Source organism: Dendrobium catenatum, unplaced genomic scaffold (assembly GCF_001605985.2).
Source record: "Dendrobium catenatum unplaced genomic scaffold, ASM160598v2 original_scaffold_73082, whole genome shotgun sequence".
NCBI classification, from domain to species: domain Eukaryota; kingdom Viridiplantae; phylum Streptophyta; class Magnoliopsida; order Asparagales; family Orchidaceae; genus Dendrobium; species Dendrobium catenatum.
In genome coordinates this window covers 40,861-66,275 of record NW_021391528.1, presented here as the reverse complement: position 1 = coordinate 66,275, position 25,415 = coordinate 40,861, and the positions used below count along the sequence as shown (strand labels likewise).

The 25,415-nt window shown below is 33.6% G+C and overlaps 1 protein-coding gene across 4 annotated transcripts in view; it reads left to right on the top strand.

Annotated features, from left to right (window-relative positions):
• Positions 1 to 25,415, top strand: part of LOC110093016 (CCR4-NOT transcription complex subunit 3) — a 74,447-nt gene that overhangs the window by 44,525 nt on the left and 4,507 nt on the right. For 2 of the 4 annotated variants that reach the window (XR_002302661.2, XR_002302660.2), the window contains exons 8-16: positions 7,958 to 7,993; positions 10,209 to 10,934; positions 11,604 to 11,774; positions 12,098 to 12,224; positions 12,319 to 12,446; positions 14,139 to 14,417; positions 14,517 to 14,651; positions 14,733 to 14,914; positions 20,585 to 20,706. Coding sequence is in view for 1 of the 4 variants with exons in the window: in XM_020817758.2 (XP_020673417.1) it covers positions 7,958 to 7,993; positions 10,209 to 10,934; positions 11,604 to 11,774; positions 12,098 to 12,224; positions 12,319 to 12,446; positions 14,139 to 14,417; positions 14,517 to 14,651; positions 14,733 to 14,914; positions 20,585 to 20,651 (1,851 nt within the window). In the remaining 3 variants the exon portion in view is untranslated. The remainder of the gene's footprint in view (positions 1 to 7,957; positions 7,994 to 10,208; positions 10,935 to 11,603; positions 11,775 to 12,097; positions 12,225 to 12,318; positions 12,447 to 14,138; positions 14,418 to 14,516; positions 14,652 to 14,732; positions 14,915 to 20,584; positions 20,707 to 25,415) is intronic. The other 2 variants (XM_020817758.2, XR_002302662.2) reach the window with 2 other exon arrangements.

Sequence of the window (25,415 nt, the reverse complement as noted above, 5' to 3'; positions counted from 1 at the left end):
GCTCTAATAAGATCTAGATGTTCGAAGATGGAAGAGATGGTCGGATATGAAAGAGGTGATGATGTTGACAGATATGAGATAAGAAGAATGAGAAGATGAAGTAGCCACAAGATGGGAGAATGGGTACCTAAGTTTTTCTTTTTCCCTGTGGAATGGAGGGATGGAGGTGGCGGAGTTCCGCGAGTGACGTGATGGAGGCCAAGGTGGCTGAGATCAAAGTCAGAGTTCTACCATAGGTGATCTCAACAAGATCTAAGACTGCGTTAAGGGGGACAATGGAGAACAATTATGTGTTCAATGACATAGGCGATAGAGAGTGCTATTATGTTTAGTAACGGCAACTTGATAAACTAACAAAGAAGGGAGAGAGAATGAGCGGTGTGATTATGACGCGATGGTTTGAAATGTGAAGAATAATTTGTTTGATTTTATTTTTATATTATGAGTATTATATATACATAATTAAATTTGAGTGTTAAATATATAATTTAATAGTTTTAAAAGGTATGTATGTAAATCTATCTAGTTTTTTTTTTTAGATTCAATTTTAAAAGGACAATGCTAAAGTCTTTTTCTTAATGTTAGAAATAATTAATATTTCAATTCATATCATTCATAAAAAAAAAATTTATTTCAAACATAAAAAAAAAAAAAAATCTGTGAGAATTTCAATTATATATGCAGACACATACATATTCAACAAGTTCATCAAAGCATAGTAATTGTAGGACAATGAAAGCATAAACTTTATTAATATGATAATGTTATTTACATAAAAAATAATAAGTATTTGTCTTGCCTCCTAGCTCCTCCTCGACCATCGCACGGACTTTCGCCAGACCAACAACTAACGTCCGGATTCCACCAACAACTAACGTCCGGACTTCCACCTGACGCCGGACTTCCACCAGACCACCACCTGACGCCGAAATTCCGCTGGACCACTAACTGACGCTCGAACTTCTATCGGACCACAGCCTGACGCTGGACTTCTATCGGACCAAATAGATCGAATCAAGAGGAAACCGAAACAGAACGGGCCTTCAAATCACAACGGGCAAAATAGCCATGCACATGCATGTGAGTAGAGTATATTCTTCCCCTATTCTTTCTATTTCCTCTTCACTTAACAGTTCTTTTTTTCGTCCTTTCTTCATCATCGGAGATATTGAAAGGTCGTGATAATTAATTTTTGACATTCAATGTGTTCCCTTCTGCTCTGCTCTAAAAAGAAAATCAAGAAAAAAGTGAGTCCATTTCACAGTTGGCCTGTTTTGGGACTCGGGATTCTATAAAATGACCACAACTCTTCCCAGGCTGATATCCACAAATTTTCAAGACAAGAAAAGAAAATATGGCTCAGAAATCAAACTTCATGGCTCTTGCTCTCTTCTCCCTGCTTCTCACATGTCTCTTCGCTTTTCACGAGGGTAAGCAAATATTTGCCTTTTTCATTTTCTAATGACTGATTTAATTAAGTATTTTCTTTAGTTTTTGTTATTGGGATTAACAAAGTATATATAATTAAGCTAGCTGACCATACATGCATCAATATATATATGATATATATATTTGCAGGGCGGGAGCTACAGGTGGGTGCAAAGGAGCAGGATTTTGAAATCTGTAGTCCTGTTATATGTCACCATAATCCTGCCCAACTTTGTTACTGCTGTCCAAAATGGGATGTTTGCATTGCGAAGTTTGATACTTTAGAGAATTGCAGGAAGGAATGCCCTAATTAGTAGTTAATATATAGTTATGTATCATCATCATCATCATCATCGCCACAAGATTAATTATCATATAATAAGTGGTTTGGGCGAGCTGCTGCATGAATAAAGTAGGTTAATTTGATATCGTTTTAATGAAATTTGCCGGATTTGCTGCCTTACTCATGAATTATGCAGTTGAGAGATATTCTAATTACGATATAAGCTCTCTATCATCTCATCAGGTTTATGGTAATTTGGATATTGCTCCATTTGAGGGCTCTGAATAGCCCCATATTTATTGAACCAAGTCTGTCAAATGGAGCCAGCTTGGGTTTTGCAAATAAAGTAGATGCAGAGCTCCTACAACACCGTTAAGGAGCATCAGTACTGCTTGTCAACCCTATATCATATCTGACGTTCTTTTTACTAATTATACATTGATAAGCAGCACATCAACAAAGTCTATTAACGTTAGCAGGGGCCCATCATCATACAAATTGCTCCGAAAAGATTCGAACTTTGCCAACCCAACTTGTTGCATTTCTTAACTCGAACTCGTTTCATTTCTAAGCATTCTTTTTTTTTTTTTTTTTTAGTTAAAACCCACAAAGGGGCCTACGCGTTGATATAAATAAGCAGTTACACAGTCCTTAGGAGGTTCCTCCAGCCCTCTAATGCTCCAACGAGCTACAAAATAAAAGAAAACCAAAAAACCTATGAGCCGGAGGATCCTCTTTCTACTGTTACAAAAATAATTCAACTCTAACTGTGGGCTGTGAAGCAGCAGCACCCAAAAAAGGAGACGCCAAAGAGTCTTAAAGTCAATCAGCTCAGTTCTCCTGCAAAATTGGACAAAAAATAGCACAAAAAAAAAAGAAACAACAACAGAATCCATACCTTATACCACGCGTAAATTCTTCCGTTCTTATACTTGCAAAAAATCTTCAATAATAACATCAATATCACGGAATTCAACAAAACAGTTAAATAATACAGCAAACATCTCATCCCAAACACCCTACTAGCTTTATCCGAAAACCAAAAAGAACCCACCAGCTCAATCAGAACATCAGGACCTTTACCAAATTTACTCATCCAATCATCTAAAAAATCAGACGCAGCCAGAAAAAACGAACAGTCCCAGATAATCCCCCTACCAGGATGCCACGACAAAAGAACCAGAAACCACCAGGGCCCCCACCTCAAAATCCCCTGATAACCAAACCAGCAACACCTCCAGCACTTCATATTAGAAAAAATAACCTCTAAAGAACCCATAACAGATCCAGGTACAGACAAAACAACGCAGTAAAAAAAGGAAATAAAAAACCAGCAGCCCAACCACACATAAAACAACAGTGCACTCACCCATTTCTGACATTGGGCAAAGCCAATTTATCAAGAACAAGCATACCTTTAAAGGAGATATCAAGATTTACAATATCAATTTCTTCATAATCAACCAGATTAGCACCCTTTTTCGCCAACCAATCCGCACACATGTTCCCTTCACGATAAATATGGGAAATCCTAAAGTTTAAAGTGAGTAGAATATCTCTAATTTTCCTAAAAATGTAAAAATTCTTCGCATTGCCAATGAAGTTCTCTAAAATACTCGTGACAATTAACTTAGAGTCCAACTCAATCCACACATCATGATAACCCTTTTTAGAACACAGCTGGACCCCCAAAAATAAAGCATTAAGCTCAGCCCATAAAACATCCAGCCGATTAACAGGAGCAGCAAAGCCAGAGATAATATCACCCTGAAAATCACGAATAAGACCACCCGCTCCAGCATAAGCTAAACCCACAGACCCATCAGTATTCAATTTAATAAAAGGGGGTTTGGGTTTAACCCAGTAAACCATCGTATCCAAATAAACATCACTGCCTTTATCAAGCTGGATACCCAGCTTAACAGCCACAATATCGCAATTATCAAAAGTTTTACAGTTAATAACATTGCAGGAGTACAAGTTCTTGATTTTACTAATCACATTGTTAATAATGTTAGTGTCAACCATTTTAATATTATCATGTTTAGCCTCATTACGCGCTTTCCAAATATACCATAATATCAGAATAGGCATCAGATTGGTAATATGACCTTTAGTAGGACTGAACCAACTATCCACCATATCAAACAAATTATCCGGGGTAAAAGTAACATTCATATTAAATATTTGATAAAAGTAAAGCCAAACTTTATGCGCAATCCTACCATTAATAAAAATGTGATCAATATCCTCCAAATTAGAACAACAAAAACATTTAGAAGCTAAATTGAAACCTTTCTTTTGCAGAATATTATCAACAGGTAAAAAACCTTTGAAACACCTCCAAACAAAAGTCGAGTAAGTAATAGGGAAAGTGCTATGCCAAATAGAAGCAAATCTAACAGATTTTTCCAAATGCATGCGGCATTTATCCCAGACATTACGCATATGAAATTTACCATCAGAAGATGCAGCAAACAGAATTTTATCCAAAACATTAATATTTAAAGGAATAGCTAAGATGATGTTCACTAAACAACTAGGAAGCAGCTGATTTAATCTATTCACATTCCAACTATTGTTACAAATAAAATGAGAAACCTTAACAGTATCCAAAGTGTGAGAATTTAAGTAGGAGTCTATAGAGAAATCCCCCAACCAATTATCCTATGCTTTCTTTTGTCGTTAGAGCATTCATTGTGAAGATATGATTATTATGGCTTCTAATATTAAGCGTGCAAACTCCCTAAGTTAATCATCCTTGCAAGTACGTTTCACATCACCATGATTTACTTCTTAATGCTTATTTTACTCCTGATTGATACTTGGTTGAATGTCAAAACTATAAATTTAGTTGGTTCAATTAACAGTAGCTAGTTGATTTTGTTGTTTTCATTATTAGATTTGCTCAAACATGTTGAATATTTTCAACAAAGGTCTGATAAGGAGTGTATTTGGTGAATGGAGAAAATTTTAATAGTTTGTATTAATATTTGCTTGAATCTGTGAATGCTTTTTTATAATGATGAATGAGTTCAAATTATACTTTTTTAATGTTGATTTACTCGGTGTAAAACATTCAACATGAGGAACAATTTTCAAAACCCACTTTGAAAATATTTTTTTTCTTGTTGCTTGATGGTAAATCATGGATGATAATCAAAGGTACTTCCAGCAATGAATTCAATCGAAATATTAAGAAATTTTTTAATGCACCATTAAGCAAACTAATAGGGTATGGGTTGAAATAATTTCTAAGAAGTTCACAATCATCCTTTAGAGACTAGACATATTTAAGTAGAACTGAGATTAGGTAATGATATAGCATGCCAGAGGTGTTTCAGGTTTAATTGATGTCTATTATGAATACAAAAGGGCTTTTTGAATATCCATACTTCATAACTCAAAATCAATATTAAATGATTTTTTTGACTTGCACTTCTCAATGTTCAATTTGAACAAAATCGAGTCCATTTGATGTTAATTATGAAAATTGAGTGAATTTCTATTATAAATTTTATTGAAAAAGTACATTATATATTTATATCATATGTGAGCTTTAGTGGGTATCCAACCATGCCCATCATTAATGCAATCTAGCCGAAGTCCATGATGAATTTTAGAGCCCATTTGACACTTTCAAATTCTTATTTTTCTCGCAAGTGATACTAGGTTGAATGTAAAAACTAAATTGAGTTGGTTTAATTAACACTAGCTATTTAATTTTGCTGTTTTCATTATTGGATTTTCTTAAACATATTGAATATTTTCAACAAAGGTCTGACGAGGAGTGTATTTGGTGGATGGAACAAATTTTGTTAGTTTGTATTAATATTTGTTTTTAATCTGTGAATGATTTTTTTATAAGTGACGCATGAGTTCTAATTATACTTTACTATTAATTTACTCCGTGTAATACATTAAAGATGAGAAACATTTTTTTGCATTTGAATTTCTTTATTTAAGCTAATTCTTCTTGGTGTAGCATATTCAAAATGAGATGCATGTTATTTTTTGCACAAATGTTATTTTTTGCATTGTGCTTGAGATAGTTTTTTTTAATTGCTCTGTATCTTTCACATATTGTCATTTGAATATAAGTTATATTTTTAGATAATGGAGCAAATTTTGATTGTTATGTTAGCTTGTCTATGAATCTATTAATATTTATTTGGGTGAATTTCAAAAGTCCCCGACTTTTGTATATGACCAATTTAGTCCCCTAGTATCACGTTGCTCCAGTTTACTCCCTTGGCTATACAAAATTGATACAAAATGATCTCTTTGGGACTAAATTAGGCTTAGTTTTGTATAGTCAAGGGATTTAATTGGGATCAATTTTGTATATTTGAAGGACTAAGTTGTAACGTGAGATTCTAGGCTAAATTGGCCACAAATAAATAGTCTAGGGACTATTTTGAATTTTTTCTAAATATTTATGTTATAGCAAAGGTAAAAACCACATTGCTAAAATGAATTTACTCGGTTTAATGTATTATATATGAGATTCTAGTTATCATTGCATGCTTGAATTTTATTGTGTTTGAGAAAAGTCTTATAGACTTACTCATTGTCTATGATGCACAAACACGGACACGGACATGAAACGTACATGGGAGACATTTTTTTTTGAAAATGTAGGGCACGGGTACGACGTGGACACGCCATTACAATTTTGTTTATATAGTGTATAGAAATTAATATAACATCATATTAGAAATGACAAACAACAATAAATGAATGTCATGATAAGTTGTCTAGCTTATAATATTAAATATTTAATACAAAATGTCTAGTACAACATGTTTAGATGACTATGTTTTATGGGGATGAACATGTGATAAATATATCAGTGATAACCTATTTGAGTGTGGCAAAGATCAGAATGCTATGACATGTGTGAAAAGACTACAAATGATAAGTTGACAAAAAAAGATTTATTCTCTAATAATCATGCAAAATATAACAAAGCTAAGCAACCCGGAAACATTGTCAAATATACGATCAAATTTTTAGCAACATAGACTGAAAATCTTGCAATTATTGCATTGATGACTAGAGAATTAGGTGCAACAACATAGCTTCAAGAGTAGAAGGAAGAGGGGAAGGGAATGGAGAAGAGGAATACTAGAAGGAATAAGGGGTAGGGAATATACTTGCGGGAGAGAGGGATGGTCGGCCCGACAGGATGCTCGGAGGCGGTTGAGTCCGATAGCTGGAGCGGAACTCGAGTTCGGGCCTGAGGTCATAGGTCGGACACAAGCTTCAATTTGCTATGCGTGCCAAAGAGATGAAGGAGGAGAGGGGTTCGGTGGGTCTTCCAGTGTGAGATTGAGGGAGAGCAGATGTGGGGAGATCGATGTGTGCCAAAGCGATGGGAGGAGGGAACTTCGGCACCAGGAGGGGCTGCGGGAGACGGGGCAAGGGGCAGAAACCCTAAGGCATACGGGAGGCTCATATTGATGCATATACGTGCGAATGTAATGTTTTATTTGATTAGTAAATATAAGAATATAAAAAATTTAGAATTTAAAATAATTTTATCATAAAAAATTAGGACACGCGTATCCGCTTAAATTTAAACATTTTTTTAATCGGACACGTGTTTTTCACGTGTGGACACTGCATGTCCTTTTTAAGGGCGAATTATTAGGTCCGATCACCGAACCTAATCTGCGTCCGGAACCCGTGCGCTTTTCATGTGCTTTTACTGCGCTTTTGATGTATTTTTGCAAAAAGGCAGCTAATACACAATTTTAATTGCATATTAATTGCTTTTTTGTTGAGTATTTGCAAAAATAAAGAAAAAGCGCAACAAATATCTCACTCATTGTGTATTTGGTGCCCTTTTCCTGCGCTTTTCAAATACTCAATAATAGGGCAGCTAATATGCGCAGTAAAAACGCATATTAGCTGCCCTTTTGCAAAAATACATCAAAAGCGCAAGGTTCCAAACGCAAATTTAGGTCCGGTGACCGGTTCTAATAATTCGCCCTCTTTAAGAGGAGCGTTGGTGCATCATAGCTCATTGTAATATAGACATAATGTGAGAAATGATAAATTTTATAGTAATCACAACTACCACACCTTTCTGATACTCTCTGTGAAGGTAGCCTTTATAATGTCATATATACTTCTTTATATCTATTTTTATTACGTACTGAATTTTATGCTTCATATGCGTGTCATTTGTCCATTATATTCATATTGAAATATTTTCTTTATTTTCTTTTGTATCCTTGGCAGGGCGTTGGCTCTGTTTCTACAATTAAGAATTCCATTGTAAGTAAGACTGCAACTGTAACTTTCATTTGCCGGTTAGAAATTGGTATTACCAACTTTTATCTAAACAGTATTATTGTATTATGCTAAATAAAATTGAGTTAAGAAACTAAGTAAATCATTTACTTTTAGCCGTTATTTAGTTATGCAAGCTTTAGGCGACCAGTTGGTTGAACAGATAGCGCCTTCATGTGTTTTGTTGTTTTGCCGATTAGGTTTTTAAATTTTTGTCAATTGCTATTGTTGACAAGCACTGATCCTGCGGCATTGGAGTTTTCATCAATGTTTATATGTTAGTGCCCTTAGTTCTTCTAATTTAAGTGGTGTTATCAGCCAGTAAAGGTCAAAGAATGAAAAAATCTCATACGCATTTAATGAATTTGTTATTTCTATCAAGTTTAGAGACAAAAGATCCTCGGGTGAAATTTGAATTTATTTTGAATAATAATCCAAATATTTTGACCTAATTATGTTTTGATTTGTGTCACTTGACGATCGTTTTAGAGGAAGCTCAATGGCCACTTCACATCATTGTGAGCATTCCATGGGACATGAGGGTTCTCTTGGTTGAAGTTATATATAATTAATGTCCTAGAACTATTAGGTTTAGCTTGATCTGATAATTATTTGTGGTTGATTTCCTTTGATTTATGATACTCTTAATTTGAGCAAAACTTTATGTTTCTCGTGGCATTCTTTCTATCCTCTCCACTACTGAAGGAAAAACAATAAGTATAGCAAGGCGCTTCCTCTTTCTTGTTATATTGTCTAAGGGCAAAATCCATTGTTGTAAATAGCAAAATACACACAAACAGGCCATTGATTAAAACTGCAGTTTCTATGTTTCTTGAAGATCAAAAAATGCAATTGTGGTGTAAATTAAACTTGTTTGACTACGTTCCTATGGCTGATTTAACGTTTGACTTATGTTTGGTTTTGCATATACTGCGAGCAGCATGAAAAACCTTTGGCCATGTATGAGATATTATAAACACATAACATTCACTGCACTATCTTGAAAAATAAAGTATTTGTCTGAACTTTTTAAAGATAATAAAATAAACTCAATAAACTTTAACTATTTTAGTTGCTTATCATCAAAGTGCAACTTAGGGTTAAATGGAACAATATGCTCTATTTACAATTCAATTATCATTCAATACTTATTTTTGTTTGTTTATTAGCTTATTTAATTTCTCATTTTAGGTTTCTGTTAAACTTATATCTGACCCATGCGTTTTAAGTGGAATATATTTATAAATATACAATTATGATGGTCATAATAATCAAAGTGTTATATATTTTAATTTAATTTATTTATTGATATTTGGCTTTTAAATATTGAAAACATGCAGCTTGAATTATTCGAATTTCTTATGATTTATGAAGAATTATGTAACATTTGCTAGGTAAAGAGGTTATAAGCTTAAATATTAGCAAATCACATATATTTTGTTAGGCTTGATTTAAGTTTGACAGTGTGAACATGATAAAGAAAATAAGATAAAATACTTTCAACATGATTTTAATACTCTGCGATATATTTATTTTGAGCTCAGTAAGAATATAAATTAGCAAGTTTGAACATTGTGATTCTTGCCTCTGCTTGTTTTGTTTATAGAGTGCTTATCTCAAAAATTGAACTCAACACTACAATGGATTTGTAATTTAAGGGAGCAAGTGGCCTTATTAGTCTAATACCGTGAAGGGAGTCTTTTGCTTGTGTTGAAGGCTTCTAAGCTGTTGTCTATTTGTTATAAATTCACCGGAATTTTCCTTCTCAGTGAGATTAACACTTTTCTGATAATGCAAAGGGAAATTCCTTCTTGATGTGTATTTCATCTCTTTTCCAAGTGAAGCCCTGGTTATTGCTAACTGAAGTGAATTTATTGATTTTACGGTCACAGACTTCCCCTCGTTTGGAAGATTATATTGATTTTCCTGTCCAGGGACCTTCTGATTTTTGCCGGTAGAGAAGGAATAAGAATTCTACTACCAATATCCAATATACTGTGTTGGGCACCCTCTCGCTAAAGAAATAGAAGTATTGGTTTAGTTCAATTAATTTGCTTTTATGAGTGAAGATAAACGGCGCTGCTCTTTTTCTTTTTCTCCTCTTCTGATATATTAAGTCTTTTTACATAATAATTTGTATTTCATATATATTCTTGTTGCTATTTATTTGACTGACTTATTAGCAGCCAACCCTCAATAGAATTCTGCTCAAGACCAAAGTGAAGAAACAGCTTCTCAGGACGCTAATGCTGACAGCACTCCGAGAACTCCGCCATCAAAAATCGTAGCCCTAGGGTCTCCTCCAACAGCAGCTCCATCTGCTGTAGCTCTGGGGGCATCAGCTGGATCCAATTCTGCTGCTACTTCTAATGCTTCTGTGCGTCCATCAGTTGGTCCAACTGCAACATCAATATTTTCTGGTCCTGTTCGCGGTGCATCTGACAGTTTATCTGCCACTACCCCCCCACTTGTAAACTCATCTGTTTTAGTTAAGGAAGATGATATCATCTCCTTCCCTGGAAGGAGGTCTCCTGCTATCCCTGAGATTGCGCTAGGAAGAGGCCTAAATAGAGTACCATCGAATCAAGCATCCACTAGTACTCCCATAAGTTTAAGCTCTGTTGGCATTTCTAGCCCTGGAGCTCTCAGTTCAGTCTCTGCAGCATCCGACATGAGCAAGAGAACCATTCTGAGTGTTGATGAAAGAATTCCTAGTGCTGCTCTTGCTCAGCCATTGGTTTCTCCTTTAAGTAGTAAAATGCTACTACAGCAGGTTTCACAAGCTAATGATGGGACTGTCCCGATTGATTCAATTAATTTGGCTGAAAGTCCTATTGTTGGTGGAAGAGTTTTTTCACCATCTACTGTCAGTGGAGGCCAATGGAGGCCTCAAAGTGCAACTTCCTTTCAGAATCAAAATGAAATGGTATGCTTTTATGTTATTTCGGAATTTAAATCTGCATTTAGTTTATTATTGCTCCCTTTTAAATAAATGAATGGTGAATCTTTTGTTTATGAACTATTTTCATTGTGCAACTTTATACTAGTCATATGGTTTGGTTACACGTGATGTAGTATGAAGATGGAAATCAGGTGTTCCTTTTTTCCACTATGTTTGCATTGTTTGTGGAAGATAAAGGGAAGAAATAGGTTGAGAAAAAAAGGCAGATTGTGGACAGAGTCAGTGGCTCAAAAAACTTTCTAGACTTCCCAACCAATTTCTGTCCCTACTCAAACTGTGTAGAATCTCACTTTGAGTGTATGCCACTTGAATATCATACACGCCAAAATGATCATTCATCAATAAGATGCTATTTGCTAAATAAATTTGAATATTTGTTTTGCCATTTCCACGAAAATAAGTATTTCTTAATTGTTCCATTTATGGCAGGTAATATTTTTCTTTGGTTTCCTTATTGTCTTATTGTTAAGGTTTTAGATGAATCATTTTGCTATGAGCTTTTTAAAACTTATTTTGTATTAATTTCTGTTGCATGGGTTCGGTTATGCTTTTATGCTTGTGCTCTTACATATTTTGAAAGAATGAAATACAGTAATAGACACTTTGAAGAATTCTTATACAACATTTTTATAGGCACAATTACGTGGTAGACCTGAGATTGCTCCAGACCAGAGGGAGAAGTATCTGCAACGTCTCCAACAAGTGCAGCAACAAGGCCATGGTACCCTTCTTGGTGTCCCTCATTTAACTGGAGCTAATACCAAACAATTCCCTATGCAACAACAGAGTCCCCTTTTACAACAGGTTCATGTTTCATTTAGACATGGCTATTTGTTGTACTGATTCTTTTTTCTTATAGTTATAAAGTTGATAGCTATGTCCTGTGAACTGAAAGTATCATTTATTATAATAATTAGTTCCATTTAGATCCCCTGTAGTTTGTTAGGTAAGCTAGCATTGTTTTCTTTGGACGCAATTGTAAATCTTTTCATTGGATGCGCTGAAAGTATTGATAGCATTTAATTTAATAATTAGTTCTGTTTAGATCCCTTGTAGCGTGTTAGGTAATTTACTTTTCTTTTCTTTGGATGCAATTGTAAATCTTGCTGTTTTCCATCGTTTGTTAGGTCGGAATAGGGCTTAATGTTCAGCCACCAGGTTTAGTTGCTGCTACATCTGTTCAACAACAGCTGCAGGCTCCCATGCATAAACAATCACATCATATATTGCCATTAACCGGAGCAAAAGAAACTGGTTAGCTTCTTTTTTTAAAAAAAAATCCTGTATCTATTAACCTTCAGTACTTGATGATTATTGCCTAGTCTGTTTGCTTATTTCATAATGTTAGATATGGGCAGCGCTAAAGTAGACGAGCTGCAACAGCAGACTCTGCTGGACGATTTGAATGTGGAGCCTGCTGTGAGTATTGGTCTTGACAAGGGTATCAATGATGATGATTTGAAGTCAACATATGCGGTAGGAAAACTAATTTAACATTTTCATAGTCAACTTTGTATTCAAATTCTGTCTTTTAGCTTAAAGAAGTTATGAATTCTTTTAAAATCAGGAACATGAACAGGAATTAATGTTTTTAGATGTACAAATTTTTGAATATTATGTTTATCCATGCTTAATAATTTTCAAAATTTAAGTCGAGGACTTCTTGAGCATCAATTACCAATAGCAAATTAGGCTCTCCAAACATGATTGGTAAATGTGGAAATAATATTTAATTTTGATTGACCTAATAATGTATGAAAGTTGGCAATTTTATTTCAAATCAGAAAAATCAATTGTATTCAAATTTCTTTAAGAGAATATAGCTTTTACAGTAATTGGATCATTATTCATTAATGGAGGCACATTTTTCAGCAATTGTTTTAACCTTATTTATTTTTGAACCTAAGGATCTTTCGTCTCCTTCTTATTGTAACATAGGATTGTTTGTTGTAGAAGAGATGATGATTACATTTAAACTTGCATAACGAAAAAGATGTGAATACTAATCTTTTGTTCAATTGAAGGGTTCGCGTTTAATCATTACGGTAGGGGTATTGCTCTAGGTTGAGGAGATATGTTGCTTGAAAGATGAAAATGACGATGTCATTTGGAAGAAAGATATTTTAGCAGCTATCTTGTTCGATCATTCTCAGAACCATGGCCAATGCTGCTATCAAAAGAATTATCCAAAATAATCTTTTGGGCAAATTCCTCCAAATAAATGTATTGGGGTCATATTTGTCTAATTAGGTGCATTTTGAAACATATAAAGTCAACATTTCCTTTTAAATTGAATAATGAATATTAAGTTCAAAAGAGGGTTCAAACGTAAAAGACTTTAGAAATAATAATATTCATTATCTTACGCCACATGTTAATTTTATTTGTGTACATTTCAATTCCATTGAGCTTTATGTAATTAATGCCCCGTTGTCACTTTTGCTACTTAATCTTATGGTGAACAAACATTTTATATGAAATGTTACCACTTGTTATTCCTAGAGCAATTTTATTGAACTTCATAGGAATGCCTTTCTCTTACCATCTGTTCAATTGCCTCTTGATGCTTTGAGGAATTGTTACTTAGTACTTAAAACAAAATTGCCTCAATGTGCATAAATGAGTTTTTTTTCCGCTTGGTGCTTAAAAAAATTGCAATTGGTGTAAAAAAAATAAATATATATACAGCTTGCAGAATGATGATTTTGATAGGAAAATTTGGAAAGGTGAAGTGTTCACTAACTCCTCTAGCGCACGCAGATACGGCTCATTATAACAAATCAGAATTTAATGGTTTATTTTGCATTTGTTAGAGTTATTTGTGTGGTGTTTACTCAATGGTATAAGCGACACTGAAATAATATGTTTGTTTTGGCTGTTATTCAAGATCTGCATGCACCTCATAGCAGAGGTTTAGAACTGCAGATACCGCTCATTATTTGTGAAATGTTTATCTAAGGAACAAGTGACACTGACAAATGTATATCTGTTGATTTTTATTGTGTTTTGTTGTACATACACGTGTGGGCAGTGGTTTAGAAATACAATTAAGCAATCCCACATCATGATGATAGTACGTTGTTTAATCCATGGGTTGACTCTTCTGTATATGTTTTTCTTTTACTTAATATTTTCATTTGTGAAATTACAAATTGTCTCTTATACTAGGTCTCAAGTTCTGCATCTATAGTTGATGCTAGTCAATTACCCAGAGGTACAGATCTCTCTCCAGGACAAGTATTGCAATCAAGCCAGTCTTCAGCCAGTCTTGGTGTCATTGGAAGAAGAAGCGTTTCAGAACTTGGTGCTATCGGTGATAACCTTAGTGGTTTAGCTGTGAATTCTGGTGGCCTGCACGATCAGAACTATAATTTGCAGATGCTTGAGGCAGCTCTTCGCAAGCTTCCTCAACCCAAGGATTCACAACGAATCAAGAATTATACGCCGGTACAACCTTTTTACTGTATGCAATTGTTTACTACTTTCTTCTCTGATAACTTTGGTATTATTTTAATAAACCTGATGATTTTTAAAAAAATAATTCAGAGGCATCCCACCGTGACTCCTGCTAGCTATCCTCAGACTCGTGCTGACATTTTTGAAAATCCAGCCTTTTGGGAGAGGCTGGGTATGGACCAATCTGGCACTGATACGTTATTCTTTGCATTTTACTATCAACAGGTATCTTCATTACGGCTATGTGCTCTTTAAAACATTGGTAAACCAGTAATTTGTATAAAATAATATGAATAAATTTTGCAGAACACCTACCAACAATACTTAGCAGCGAGAGAATTGAAGCGACAGTCCTGGAGGTACCATAGGAAATATAACACATGGTTTCAGCGACATGAGGAGCCTAAAGTTACGACAGATGAATTTGAGAAAGGAACATATGTGTATTTTGACTTTCATATTACAGATGATAATCAACAGCATGGATGGTATGCCCAACTCCAGTTTTATTTAATTATTATTTTCTTAACCGCTACTAATATACCTTGAGCAGAACTTATTTGAAGAATTTTCACTCATTGTCACCGATTTGTGATAAGAATTTGAGAGAATTTGTTGTGTGATTGATTTTATCATTTGTGTTGAATTTATACAAGTATAGAGAAACCCCAGTTGGAAATATTCATGAACAACGGAATGAAAACTAAATGTAGAATCAATTATAATTAGGAAAGTTCATTAATTGATGAAGTGACAAAATCATCTCATGGATCATGGAGGTGCCATGAAGTGAATAAGGAAGATGGACTGTTAGACATGGTGAAACATTGATAGAGGTGGAGTGGAATAGTTAGAGATTGATTTTTTCATACTCTCCCTCAAGTGAATGAATGGATGATATTCATTTCAAGCTTGTATATAAATTTGTAACACATTGCTCCTAAAAATCCTAGATTGTTTGCAAGTTGCCCATCTGTGATAATGAAATTAGTACAAATTAGACCACTATCTTGCTTATTTTTTTTAAAATGCCTATCAATTTTAGTATGCTTTGTTTAATTATGTTGGACAGAATTATGTGCAACATTGATGACGACTTTTTGTTACAATAAAGCTTAATAGGAACTTTTCATTCAAACTAGATATTCTCAAATAGTTTTTTTTTTTGCCATAGCAGTGCACAAATTCCTACTGCGATAGATCTAAATTTATCTTGTCATGATATTATTTTTTTACTTGTTGAATTCATGAGGTTCCCTCTTATTTTGAAGTTGATCTCATATCAACCATAAAACCTATTTAATCAACAACTACCTAGTCTTTGACTGTCAAATTCTTCACATTTTTAATAAAATTCCTTCACCGGGAGCTCATTTCATGTATTATAAAATTCGATATACAACCCTAGGGTGTTATTCCTTAAAGTTATGCATGAATTAACTTACCATTCCAACAACATAGACAATGACAGGTTTGTTATGTAATAAATAACTAAGTCTTTTCATGTCTTTAATAGGAGGTTTTTTTTCTTCTACTGTCTTCTCGAGCTTTTTAAAGTTTATGATTAAATTTTATGAGGCTTTCAACAAAATTGCATTCGAACTTGCCAGTCTCTTTCAATAGGCCTTATTTGGTTCTATTTTGATATTGGATCTTATATTGAGAGTGTGAAATCTTAATGACAATGAAGCGCTTTAGTTTACTTGATTTCTTGATTCCAATTTCTTGGAGTGGCCACTTCTTTAAATCTCCATATCTTTCCAAGTCAGCCTTAAGCCCATATCTTTTTGCTTTAGTCTTGGATGTTCTCACTAGACATTTGCAAGAGGATGTACCTTGGTGTATGCTTTTTGCTGATGATATTCTTCTTGTTGATAAGACTAGAGAGGGAGTTGAAGGTAAACTTGAATTATGGAGGTCAACCTTAGAGTCGAAATAGGGTATTCTTTGCATTGTTAATTCTCTGGAACCATAAATTTTGCATGCTATTGATAGTTGCTCATGTTAAGTTATTAGAAAATATTCAATATTTTTAAATTTTGATTCGCTTGTGTTCCATACTTCTACAGATAGCAGTTATTTAGTTTAATTATCTGTACTCACTTTCTTAACAGTTAACTTTGGATTCAATGCTGTTAAAGGCAAGTTAGATGCTCCACTAGGTGCTAGTGTTGGGCCTTGTACTTGTTGAGTCCCTTGGAAATGACGAGAAAAATGAATTCCTTTATAGTCAAGCTTTATTATGGGCATTAGTTAGCATGTTGGAGGCGTGCAACCCATTTAATTAAATATCTTGATCTCAAGTGTGTAAAATTGTTCTAGAAATATTCATTTGCTTTCTATTTCTCTGTACTGAATCGAGATTAGGAGCTTTTTTTTGTCTTCCATTGTGATATTAATACTCTTCCCTTACTCTTAGGCTGCTCATCAATGTTGGAGATTTCCAAGTAGTTTTTGGGCTTCTTTAAAGCCCAATCTCACATTTATGAGCCAACAATTTTTATACCCTCAAGTACTTGAAAAGGAAAGCATTTTTCTATTGGTTTTGCAAGCAAAATATTTAAATTATATCTAATACATAAAGTTTTGTTTCTAAATTGATAAGGTTGTGAGTTTTTCAATATAGCGTTTGTTTTTAGGAATTGCGTTATATACCGGTCAGGGTATTTATATGCTGAAAAACTTTCTTGTTGATGTCTATTTCTCCCAGCATTTGATAGAAATGCATGTCAATGGATCTCCCATTTTTTATTAATACTCTTGGGAACTCATAATTGTTAATCTCAGCAGTCATAAATAAAATCATTTTACATATTTGTACCTTTGCAGCGAGTTTCATCAATGTCGTCTAGTGAGACACTACTGGCATTGAACGCACTTTGAGCCTTCTACTTGAGTGTTGATCGATGCATCTGCTTATGCTTTCTATGTTTGTTACCAAAATTCTAGCTCATTTATAGTCTCTCTTGTGTTGACCACATTTTAATTCTTTTTGAAGGGCTTTGACAACTTTCTTTGTTTCTTTGGCACACTATTGTAGGCATTTTTTATTGTTCAAGCCTTTAATGAGTGTCCAGAGTTTCTGAACTGAATATTATCATTGTGTTTGTGCAGATAATGACATTTTCATCTTGATCTCTGAGATTTATCTGTGGCTTCATCTTTTGTTGGCTACTTAAAAAACTCTTTATTGTTCATAGGAACCGTAACCGCCTTCCTTGGGTGGTTCTGGTTTAGCGGTCCTAAATCTCCAGCGTTACCAAATCTGTCCAAGGCGTTATCATTCTCCTCAAAGGTTAAATAATAAAAAATAAAAAAAAAGATCTCCTCAAAGGTCTCTTATGGTGCGAATGTTGGCCATTAAAAGAGAAGCATAATACTAAGTTAAGCGTTGCAGAGATGAGGATGCTTAGGTGGATGAGTGGCTTTACACTTAGAGATAGGATACAAATGAGCATATACGTGAAATTGGTTGGGAGTAGCTCCAGGGAAATAAGATTAGAGAGAGTCGCCTTAGATGGTTGGGTTCAAATTAAACAGATTCTCTGATGACTGGTTAGGAAAAGTTGAGGTATTAAGATTTGACTTATGTTAAGAAAGGTAGAGGTAGACTAAAAAGAGTTGTTTAGAAAATATTAGAATGATCTTTCTTTATTAAGATTTATATGAGAATTTTTACTTTTAACAGGCACAATAACGAAATATGATTACATGTAGACCACCCACGTAGTGGGATAAAGGCTTGATGATGTTTTGTTGTTGTTTTAAAGGTCTCTTATAGAATGACATTTTCCCCTTTGCAAACTTGGTTTGAATTTAACTAGCATCCTTGTTCCATATATTAGATAGATTTTGGGGGGATTTATCGGATGACAAACCATGATTTTCCCTCTTTCAGACCTTGTATTACTGGCATCCAATTGTATAGAGGCTCCATATAATGGTCTCAAGGCTCCAACATTTCTTTATTTAACTTTGTTGCTGTCAGAGAGTTCATGTTTCTGCTGTTTCAAGGTTAGCAATTTTTAGGAGTTTGCAAATGTGTAATCAAGTAGTTTCCTGATTTTGTTGAATGTCTTAAAACTCCAGGAAGAATCAGCTTCCTTCATACATTAAGAACGCTCTTGATTTTGTGTAAGGACACATTTAAGCAAAACTTGGCATACAAGAATACTTTTTCTCAATCTTCTTCAAAACTTTGGAGTGTTAACAAAACTTCTCGTGAACATATTAAAGCTATAATCTCTGCAAAAATTGCAAAATATACTAAAAGAAATTTACAAATTTTTTTTAGAGATTGAAAGAAGATATATCATAATTAGGAGAATTAAGGAGTTTTTCTTTTGGATGACTATTTTGAATTTTCTTTTTCAAAAAATACTTTTTATGAGAAGAGAGATACTCAACAAAGATTGATGAGATATTCGATATTGTTTGTAATGAAGATTGTGAGAATACAATTGACTTTATAGATCTTAGCACCCTAAATAAAATAGATATTTTTTATTTTTATCGTCATATTAGTAAAACTAAAGTTAAAAGAGGTTTTAAAGAAAATGAAGTGTGAAAAGCTGTATACACTGGTGATATTCTATACCAGTGTGAAAATGCTTAGGAGATGAAGAAATTTCTTGGTTAATAAAATTTAATTATTATTTTGAAGTTACTAATATGTCAAATGATTGAGTGTGTTGATTTCTTTTTTAAAGAATAAAGGTGATGCAAAAGAGTGTGAATTATAGACGAATTAAGTTAATGTGTTTAATTAAAAATTATGGGAAGATTTATTAGATAGTTGCGTCGTGATACTAATGTTTTCAAATCAAATTGGATTCATGCTGGATGGTCTCTATGGAGTTTATATCATTTATTGAGCAGTTTGATGGAGAAGTGTAGTGAGAATAAGGAGGATTACATATGATATTTTATTGATTTAATGAAAGCATATGGTAAAGTTCATAGAGAGTGCCTGGAGATATTCTAGAAAGAAAGGAGTTAATAATGGTTATTAATCAAATCATTAGGATATGTATGCATGAGATGTTTCTGTGTTTACACAAGGTAGGATCAAGTATGTTTTCTTTCAGTTGGATTACAACGAAGATCAGTTTTAGGTCCAAATATTTTTTTCAACTCTAAAGATTTTTATATTACAAAATAAAATATTTTTGTATTAAAACATTTAATTATATTTATAATTTTATATTGAGAGTTTTAAGTTTTTAAATAATTTATATTTATAAATTAAATCTAAATATGTAATATAAATTAAGAATAATTTATAGGAAATTATATGGTTATTATATTTCATTATTTTATCAATTTTATTAATTTTTTTTAATAATATTATTATTTATTACGTCATCCGGTTCGACCCCGGTTTGACCGGTCGAACCGTGAACCTCTCTTTCTTCCGGTTATTGTATCTTCTCGTTCCTCTTTGTTCCTCTTTGTTGTTAATGATAAAAGAACTCAAATAATATTAATTTTGGCATATGGAATACAGGTTTCAAGATAATCGTCCCCATCTGTTTGAGTTAGCTTTGGGCCACTTGTCTAACTCTATACCTCTTTTGTGAACCATTAGATTTTGCTATTTTACAGTAAAGACCCATGTATCACCCAATGTTTTCTTTTCTTTTAATGATCATGAATTCCTATTTTTTGTTCTTTTTAAGGACTACTTACATTTATTCTGTTGTAAAATTATTCCAATTTACATTATTTAAATCCGCAAAGATAATTTTATAGATAGAAATAGTGTGGAATTATTATTCGGAGTTCTCACAGAACTCTTGGGTTTTAGTTGTTGCATGAGTGATTTGACCATAATGTTTGCTAAGAATCCTAACCTAACACCAGCCTTGTTTTTTTTTTTCTCTAGTTAGATTTAAATAAGAATTTAACTCTTCATGTAATACAATAGAAAAAAAGGATTTATGTAGCCTATCCCATGTAAAGGTTTGTTGTTGTTTTTGTTGAACTTATTTACCATGTTATTTTATTATTCTATGTCAATGTTGTTAATTGCGTTGGAAAGTGATCTATGTCAGTTCCTGGTGCATGGCTGCATCTATGCTGTTTTATATTGGAGCTTTGACTTCTCATACTAATAAATGTTACCGGTGATTTATTCTAATTTAATATGCCATTTGCAGGTGCCAGCGGATTAAAACTGAGTTTACATTTGAATACAATTACCTTGAAGATGACCTTGTGTTATAGACTTTCTAAAGCATCATACATTGGTAAAGGAACTCTGCAACTCCTGCATCTACAGGTCACTGTGTGCATTATTTTGCTATATCGAACTTTTAGACTCTTATTGGCAATATCCAGCATTTTAATGTATTTGTCTTTGCATCCATTTGATTTACCGCATAGCTTCATTTTTTCCGAATCAGCTTTGACATTGGTAAATAATATAAACTGGCATTATTTGCTCACTCTATATGCATGTTGCATGACATTTTGATGTGATAGTTTTAATTGGAGTTTCAATTCGTTTATTATGGTGTTTAGAGTTATCAAAACATGTATCATAGTTATGCCAACAACTGCAAAACCACTCGGGATGATTTTGTTGCTAGCAGGAAAATGAAGTTTCACTTTAAATCATTAGGGAGATTCACTATAAGGAAAACACTAGTCCCAATCGTCAACCTTCTCTCCAGTATTGGGAGATATTTGGAAGATCTCTCCCCCGAAAGGAGTATGGATCATTAACTCAGGAGCCACATATCACATGGCACACTTCACTACCAACTTCATCAACTACACTCCTTGCTCGAGTGATAAGAAAATCATCACTGCTGATGATTCTCTTACCACAGTAGCAGGCCAAGGAGACATACCCTTATCTCTCTCCTTCACTCTAAAAAATGTGCTCCACGTACCTCAATTATCCACAAACCTAATCTCTATACAAAATTTACTAGTGATCATAATTGTCGAGTCCTATTTAACTGTTGATTCACCGAAATCTTTAAATAATAATTTCATAAACACCATTTGTCTTTTTTTAATTGCATCTTGATGTCTACCAAATTTACGAGCATACGGATATCACTCTATCTTATTTCTAAAATAATTTTCTTAAAGTCATATTCACCTTTGATCTTTCAGATAACATTATATTATTTATGCAATATAAAATTGAACCGAACGTGCTGCATTTGTAGATAACACTTCTCTCTAAAAAATATCTTTATCCAGTTAACATTGTTATACAAATGGCATTGAGCCAACCTCTAAGACTAAATACTTGATAGACTTCAAAGAACTTGTCTATCTAAACCCTGAATATGATAACGGAGAGGAAAGAAAGACTCAGACAAGTGTCTCTTGCTTTGCATTTTTTGTCAATGTTGCCCATTTGTAACCAAGCCCGTTATTTTGGGATTGCCATTGCTTCACCTGTTGAGTGGCTCCGCATTCTTCTACATGTACTGATAAGGGAGAGTAAATAACACAACTCATCATTGATCAGTACATTACGAGTTCCCATCATTTTGTGCGTTTTCATCTCTGAGGGATTCTCTCGGAACTCTTGTGGATACATAACTTGTTGGACATCCAATTCAATTTTTCATCAATGTCCATAACTCGTGGCTATATAATTCTTTGCATTGTTAATTCTCTCGGAACCATAAATTTTGCATGCTATTGATAGTTGCTCATGTCTTAAGTTATTAGAAAATATTCAATATTTTTAAATTTTGATTCGCTTGTGTTCCATACTTCTACAGATAGCAGTTATTTAGTTTAATTATCTGTACTCACTTTCTTAACAGTTAACTTTGGATTCAATGCTGTTAAAGGCAAGTTAGATGCTCCACTAGGTGCTAGTGTTGGGCCTTGTACTTGTTGAGTCCCTTGGAAATGACGAGAAAAATGAATTCCTTTATAGTCAAGCTTTTATTATGGGCATTAGTAGCATGTTGGAGGCGTGCAACCCATTTAATTAAATATCTTGATCTCAAGTGTGTAAAATTGTTCTAGAAATATCCATTTGCTTTCTATTTTCTCTGTACTGAATCGAGATAGGAGCTTTTTTTTGTCTTCCATGATGTGTATATAAACATCTCCCTTACTCTTACTCTTAGGCTGCTCATCAATGTTGGAGATTTCCAAGTAGTTTTTGGGCTTCTTTAAAGCCCAATCTCACATTTATGAGCCAACAATTTTTATACCCTCAAGTACTTGGAAAAGGAAAGCATTTTTCTATTGGTTTTGCAAGCAAAATATTTAAATTCTATCTAATACATAAAGTTTTTTTGTTTCTAAATTGATAAGGTTGTGAGTATTTTCAATATAGCGTTTGGTTTTTAGGAATTGCTGTTATATACCGGTCAGGGTATTTATATGCTGAAAAACTTTCTTGTTGATGTCTATTTCTCCCAACATTTGATAGAAATGCATGTCAATGGATCTCCCATTTTTTATTAATACTCTTGGGAACTCATAATTGTTAATCTCAGCAGTCATAAATATAAAATCATTTTACATATTTGTACTTTGCAGCGAGTTTCATCAATGTCGTCTAGTGAGACCACTATGGCATTGAACGCACCTTTGAGCCTTCTACTTGAGTGTTGATCGATGCATCTGCTTATGCTTTCTATGTTTGTTACCAAAATTCTAGGCTCATTATAGTCTCTCTTGTGTTGACCACATTTTAATTCTTTTTGAAGGGCTTTGACAACTTTCTTTGTTTTCTTTGGCACACTATTGTAGGCATTTTTTATTGTTCAAGCCTTTAATGAGTGTCCAGAGTTCTGAACTGAATATTATCATTGTGTTTGTGCAGATAATGACATTTTCATCTTGATCTCTGAGATTTATCTGTGGTCTTCATCTTTTGTTGGCTACTTAAAAAACTCTTTATTGTTCATAGGAACCGTAACCGCCTTCCTTGGGTGGTTCTGGTTTAGCGGTCCTAAATCTCCAGCGTTACCAAATCTGTCCAAGGCCGTTTATCATTCTCCTCAAAGGTTAAAAATAAAAAATAAAAAAAGATCTCCTCAAAGGTCTCTTATGGTGCCGAATGTTGACCATTAAAAGAGAAGCATAATACTAAGTTAAGCGTTGCAGAGATGAGGATGCTTAGGTGGATGAGTGGCTTTACACTTAGAGATAGGATACGAAATGAGCATATACGTGAAATGGTTGGAGTAGCTCCAGTGGAAGATAAGATTAGAGAGAGTCGCCTTAGATGGTTTGGTCAAATTAAACAGATTCCTTCTGATGACCTGGTTAGGAAAGTTGAGGTATTAGATTTGACTTATGTTAAGAAAGGTAGAGGTAGACCTAAAAAGAGTTGGTTAGAAAATATTAGAAATGATCTTTCTTTATTAGATTTATATGAGAATTTTACTTTTAACAGGGCACAATAACGAAAGATGATTCATGTAGCCGACCCCACGTAGTGGGATAAAGGCTTGATGATGTTGTTGTTGTTTTAAAGGTCTCTTATAGAATGACATTTCCCCTTTGCAAACTTGGTTTGATTTAACTAGCATCCTTGTTCCATTATTTAGATAGATTTTGGGGGGATTTATCTGATGACAAACCATGATTTTCCCTCTTTCAGACCTTGTATTACTGCATCCAATTGTATAGAGGGCTCCATATAATGGTCCTCAAGGCTCCAACATTTCTTTATTTAACTTTGTTGCGTGTCAGAGAGTTCATGTTTCTGCTGTTTCAAGGTTAGCAATTTTTAGGAGTTTGCAAATGTGTAATCAAGTAGTTCCTGATTTTGTTGAATGTCTTAAAACTCCCAGGAAGAATCAGCTTCCTTCATACATTAAGAACGCGCTTTGATTTTGTGTAAGGACACCCATTTAAGCCAAAACTTGGCATACAAGAACTACTTTTCTCAATCTCTTTCAAAACTTTGGAGTGTTAACAAAACTTCTCGTGAACATATTAAAGCAATATAATCTCTGCAAAAATTGCAAAATATACTAAAAGAAATTTACAAATTTTTTTTAGAGATTGAAAGAAAGATATATCATAATTAGAGGAATTAAGGAGTTTTTCTTTTGGATGACTATTTTGAATTTTCTTTTCAAAAAATGCTTTTATGAGAAGAAGAGGATACTCAACAAAGATTGATGAGATATTTCGATATGTTTTGTAATGAAGATTGTGAGAATACAATTGACTTTAGTGATCTTAGCACCCTAAATAAAAATAGATATTTTTTATTTTTATCGTCATATTAGTAAAACTAAAGTTAAAAGAGGTTTTAAAGAAAATGAAGTGTGAAAAAGCTGTTAGACCGGGTGATATTCTAATACCAGTGTGAAAATGCTTAGGAGATGAAGAAATTTCTTGGCTTATAAAAATTTCCAATATTATTTTGAAGATTACTAATATGTCAAATGATTGGAGTGTGTTGATTTCTTTTTTAAAGAATAAAGGTGATGCAAAAGAGTGTGAATTATAGACGAATTAAGTTAATGTGTCATTAATTAAAAATTATGGGAAGATTTATTAAGCATAGGTTGCGTCGTGATACTAATGTTTCTCAAAATCAAATTGGATTCATGCCGGATAGGTCTTCTATGGAAGTTATACATTTATTGAGAGTTTTGATGGAGAAGTGTAGTGAGAATAAGGAGGATCTACATATGATATTTTATTGATTTAATGAAAGCATATGGTAAAGTTCATAGAGAAGTGCTCTGGAATATTCTAGAAAAGAAAGGAGTTAATAATGGTTATTAATCAAATCATTAAGGATATGTATGCATGAGATGTTTCTTGTGTTTAACACAAGGTAGGATCAAGTATTTTTCTATTTCAGTTGGATTACACGAAAGATCAGTTTTAGGTCAATATCTATTTTGCTTTAGTCATGAATGTTCTTACTAGACATTTGCAAGAGGATATACCCTAGTGTATGTTTTTTGCTGATGGTATTCTTCTTGTTGATAAGACTAGAGAGGGTGTTGAAGGAAAATTTGAATTATGGAGGTCAAC